The sequence below is a fragment of the Poecilia reticulata genome, linkage group LG23 (assembly GCF_000633615.1).
Source record: "Poecilia reticulata strain Guanapo linkage group LG23, Guppy_female_1.0+MT, whole genome shotgun sequence".
Taxonomy (NCBI): domain Eukaryota; kingdom Metazoa; phylum Chordata; class Actinopteri; order Cyprinodontiformes; family Poeciliidae; genus Poecilia; species Poecilia reticulata.
This window is the reverse complement of record NC_024353.1, coordinates 221,331-226,432: the sequence shown is the minus strand read 5'-3', so window position 1 is coordinate 226,432 and position 5,102 is coordinate 221,331. Positions and strand designations below refer to the sequence as shown.

General features: G+C 38.2%; 1 protein-coding gene across 5 annotated transcripts in view; it reads left to right on the top strand.

Moving 5' to 3' along the window:
* The first annotated feature begins 1,281 nt into the window (after positions 1 to 1,281).
* Positions 1,282 to 5,102, top strand: part of upf2 (UPF2 regulator of nonsense mediated mRNA decay) — a 22,743-nt gene continuing 18,922 nt past the window's right edge. For 4 of the 5 annotated variants that reach the window (XM_008400333.2, XM_008400332.2, XM_008400331.2 and 1 more), the window contains exons 1-3: positions 1,282 to 1,354; positions 2,551 to 2,919; positions 3,760 to 4,539. In XM_008400333.2, the coding sequence (XP_008398555.1) occupies positions 2,552 to 2,919; positions 3,760 to 4,539 (1,148 nt within the window). In that variant the 5' untranslated portion in view covers positions 1,282 to 1,354; position 2,551. The remainder of the gene's footprint in view (positions 1,355 to 2,550; positions 2,920 to 3,759; positions 4,540 to 5,102) is intronic. The other variant, XM_008400330.1, reaches the window with a different exon arrangement.

Here is a 5,102-nt window from a genome sequence, read left to right as displayed (position 1 = left end):
AACTATGGACTAGCTCTTGGGCAAGGTGGTGGTGGAATCATGCTATGGGGCAGCACAAAATGGACGGAAAGAATAAAGATGGTGGACTTCCTCCACATTTTTTGACTTGACCTCAAATCAGCAGCAGATGTTTGAAACTGGGACTGACTTTGGTGAATCAGGAAACCAAACAAAACTTTACCTGCAGGAATCAGTTTTAGCTGATAACTCACCTTTTTCTTGGCTGAATTTAGCCTCAGACATTTCAGCGATGCAGTTTTTTCCTCGAATGGATTAATTTCAGTTTTATTTTTACAGCAAAAAATAATCGTCGTTCAATTTTTTCTTACCGATTTCTTTATTTTATTAATTTAGTCTGGCTTATTATTTTATGTTTGTAGTTTAATTGCATTTTGCAGTAGATTTCTTTTTTATTCTTTGTCTTTTTGTTTATGTTTTATTGTTTGAATATGGAATAAATTGAGTTGTAATAAATCGGGTTGTAATGTGAGAAATTGCAATATTCTGCAATAAACTGCTGAAATGATGCTATAATTTCCTCTTGAGTTTTTACTTGTGTGAAATTGAGTACATCTCAAAAATGAATTTTCATTTTAATTAATAAATGGTAAGAGAAAAGCTTTATTTCAGGTCTTTTTAAGAATTGATATGATAAAACATATTTGTGCTCCTGAAATTAGATTTTTTTTCTTTACATATTAATATGTCAAAAACATAAATCAAAGATAACCTGAGTACAGAAAGTATTTTTTCAGTAATGATTTCATTAGGTGAAGAAAAGTTATGCAGCACACCAATGACTCAAAATAAAGACACAAAATTAATGTTTTGTTGTGTCTAGATTTGAATCTGATTCTGATGTTGTGTAATCTTTTCTATTTTACTTTTTTTTAAAAAAATAAAACAAAAAACATTTTAAAAGATATACGTAATGTCAATTATTTAAAAAAAAGTAATAACTATAAAAAATATAGTTAATATATGTTAAATGCGATAAAAAGGGTAATATAAAAATTAAAATTATTTATTTTATTCCTTAGTGGGAGTGTTTGAGGAGAGAAATTGCTGGTTATAAAGTTTTTATTAGCCGCTTAGCATACAACTACAGGCGACCTTAAAAATTCCAGTTGACACAATTTAAATTTGCCAAATATATGATAAAGTAAAATATACATATGTTAAAAATAATTTTGTATTGATATAGACCAATTATTTTTGCTGCCACAAAATTACCCATGTTTGTTTTATTTACTATATTTTTAATCAGGCAGAACGTATAGTACCAATTTAACAGGGTCCTTCTTCGGTTAACTTGGAAACCATTCACCGATGTTTGTTTTGGAGTCATCAGTAGGTAAAATTCATCTTTTTACAGCCACATTTCCACCGATTTGTGTCTATATCTGTTATTTTACCCTGTATGTAACTTACAGTCAACACTGCCACAGCTTAATGCTCATTCCCGGGGTGTATAGACGTCTGTTTATGTCGGTTCATACAATGCGTTAGCTAATGCTAATGCTAACTTATGAATTTCTAAACACATTTTAACGCTACAGCTTGTTAGTAGCACCCTGAAATGAAAGCACATCGACGAGTTTAGCTGTTAAGAGCTGAAGGAACTTGACTTTTTTCAGTAAACGTGTCAGCTAAGGTCTGTGGCGGTTCGTTGGTTTGATTTCCGACTCCTCCTCACGATGCAAGTAAATGGTTTTGTCGTTAAATTAGGTTTTGAAATAACCATTTTAAAAAATCCCCGACTTGTTACGGCTCCTACAGTTTAAATTACCTTTTTGCGTGGTAATAGTTGGTAGTTTGTAGAAATGGTGCAGCAACATTCCAGGTCTATATTATGAAGTTGAATTGAACAGAACCGTGTGGAGTTAAAATCACATTTTTGTCTTTAAAACTGGTAATTTGTAGATTGTTTTTTTTTTTTTTTTTTTTTTTTTTACAAAAAAGTCATAAGGAATGACTTCTTTTGCGTAGGGATTTTTAGAAGTTGTTTTAATCAGCTGTTACATGTTAGTGTGTCAGATTGCCACAAAAATGACTTATTATATTCAAGTGCAAAATTGTTTTGCTCTGCATCAAATTCAGAAATACTTTATGAATCCCAAAGGGAAACTAAATGTTTTTGAGACTCATTAATTAGAATCCTTCAGAGAGTTATTGTATATGGTGAATTATTCTTGAAGAAAAGTCATAATGAGTTAAATATTCACAATCATTATTGGCTTTTTGAACAGTTTAACTTTTTTCATACCAATAAAGTAAAGCTCAAACATCCAGTTTGTTTCTGGTTTAATTTAAGTTATCTGGTATGTTTTGACAGCACCTTAAGTTTAAGGATATTTTTCTGTTTGATTAATAAACAGTTCTCTAAAAAGGTTCGGCTCTGAAATTGGTATAAAAGCAGTGTCATTTATTAGGATTTTACTTTTTAATGGCTTCAACAGATAGAAAAGTTGCCGATTTTAAGCTTCAGTTTAGTTTATACTTCATGGTTTTTAAGGAATCTGAACAGTTTTTGTTGTTCTGCATCCTCAGTATGCCTGCTGAGAGCAAGCCCTCAGTAAACATGGATGAAAAAGACGTCAACTCCCTCAGCAACAAAGAAAAAGAGAAGGACAAAGAGGCTGAACGGAGGGCGGCATCTGCTAGAGACAAGGCTAAAGAAGAGGCGAAAGCCAGCAGTAAAAAGGATGCAGGCAAGGAGGAGAAGAAAAAGCGCTTAGAGGAGGAAAAGAAGAAGAAAGAGGAAAAGGAGCGAAAGAAGAAAGAGGAGGAAAAGCAGAAAGCGGAGGAGGATCAGAAGAAGAAAGAGGAGGAGGAGAAGAAGCAGCAGGAGGAGCTGCAGAAGAAGCTCGAGGAAGATGAGGCCAAACGGCAGCGTGAGGAAGAGGCAGCGCTGCTCAAGTGAGTCATGAGTAACTTCATAATGAAGAAGAAACCCAGTGATGAGGTCAAGTTTGGATTAATCCAGTTCATTAAGAAGATTTCATTGAGAGATTCTGGCTTTTATTTTTCCAGTTTAGAAATTAAACATAACGCAAATAAAAGCTGCTAATTTTATTATATCAATGAGTCACAAAACAGTTACATTTTTGTTAGATGCATTTAGATCAAATCCATTAATTCTAAAATCAAAATAATGTCAGGCTTTCAAATGTAAACATGACATATACGTAAATATAACATGATTCTGCGTGGAACCAGAAGAGATGAGAGATCTATAAGGTTGATGCAACAGCAGCAGATCTTTTAATCATAAATTAATTATACTATTAACTTATAAATTAATAGTATTTTAAAATCTAAAAGGTTCAAAATAAAACCAAGTATTTTTGTCTAGTTTCTAATCCAAATGTGTTGAACACTTGAAATAAGACAAAACTAACTTACTAGTAACTTTTCAGCAAGATGCAGGAACTTAAGTCAGTAATTCCTGAATGTTGATGAAAAACTGACAGATTATTTTACTTACAACAAGATATTTTCCCCATGTTTGTCGTAAAATAATCTGCAGGTGGAACTAGAACTTTTTCATCAATATTACGTTATTATTGACTTAAAACAAGCTCCTTTATATCGCTGAAAAGTTACTTGTGAATTAGTTTTGTCGTATTTTCAGTGTAATAAGATATTAGCACTACAAACTAGACCATAAATTCTTGTTAAGATTTTATGTTTTTTCAGTGTAATGAAAAACCCAGAACCAAATTCTAACCCTGGTCCACCGTTGTCTCTCGTCTCCAGGGAAAAGGAGGAGGGCCACCAGCTGCACCAGGAGGCCTGGGAACGGCATCAGGGCCGGAAGGAGCTCCGCAGCCGGAACCAGAACGCCCAGGAGGCCCGACCCGAGGAGGCCTTCTTCAGCCGCCTGGACTCCAGCCTGAAGAAGAACACGGCCTTCGTCAAGAAGCTGCGCACGCTGACGGAGCAGCAGCGCGACGCGCTCTCCAACGACTTCGCCTCGCTCAACCTCAGCAAGTACATCGGCGAGGCGGTGAGCTCGCTGGTGGAGGCCAAGCTGAAGATCTCGGACGTGGGCTGCGCCGTGCACCTGTGCTCCCTGTTCCACCAGCGCTACGCTGAGTTCGCGCCGCTGCTGCTGCAGGCCTGGAAGAAGCACTTCGAGGCCAGGAAGGAGGAGAAGGCGCCCAATGTGAGCAAGCTGCGCACCGACCTGCGCTTCATCGCCGAGCTCACCATCGTCGGCCTGTTCACCGACAAGGAGGGGCTGTCGCTGATCTACGAGCAGCTGAAGAACATCATCGGGACGGACCGCGAGACGCACACACACGTGTCGGTGGTGATCAGCTTCTGCAAGCACTGCGGCGACGACATCGCCGGTCTGATGCCGCGCAGGGTGAAGCTGGCGGCGGAGAAGTTCGGCCTGGCGTTCCCGCCGAGCGAGATCATCAGCACCGAGAAGCAGCAGCCGTTCCAGAACCTGCTGAGGGAATACTTCACCTCCCTGACCAAACACCTGAAGAAGGACCACCGGGAGCTGCAGAACATCGAGAGGCAGAACCGGTCAGATCAATCGATCGATCAACTTTATTTGTATAGCACATTTCAGCAACACAGCAGTTCAAAGGACTTTACATCATAAAAAAGACAAAACCGTTGAAAGAGTAATAAAAACAGCACACAGTCATCAGTTGTGAAACTACAAACATTTAATTTTATCAAGTACCATCGTTAAAATCATCAATACACATAAAATATCTTGATCAATGTTCAATTTATTACGGTTCCAAAGCAACTAAACTGGTGGGTTTCTAATCTAGATTTAAAGGAACTCAGTGTCTCGGCTGTTTTGCAGTTTTCTGGAAGTTTGTTCCAGATTTGTGGAGCATAGAAGCTGAAAGCTGCTTCTCCGTGTTTGGTTCCGACCAGAACCAGAACCTGAGAGGTCTGGAAGGTTGATCCAGCAGCAGCAGATCTTTAATCCGATCAGTAATTTATAAACTACCAGATGATTTAAAGTCTCTTCTCTCAGTGAAGGACCGTAGAGCTGGATGACGTAGAGCTGGGTGGCGTAGAGCTGGGTGGCGTAGAGCTGGGTGGCGTAGAGCTGGGTGGCGTAGAGCTGG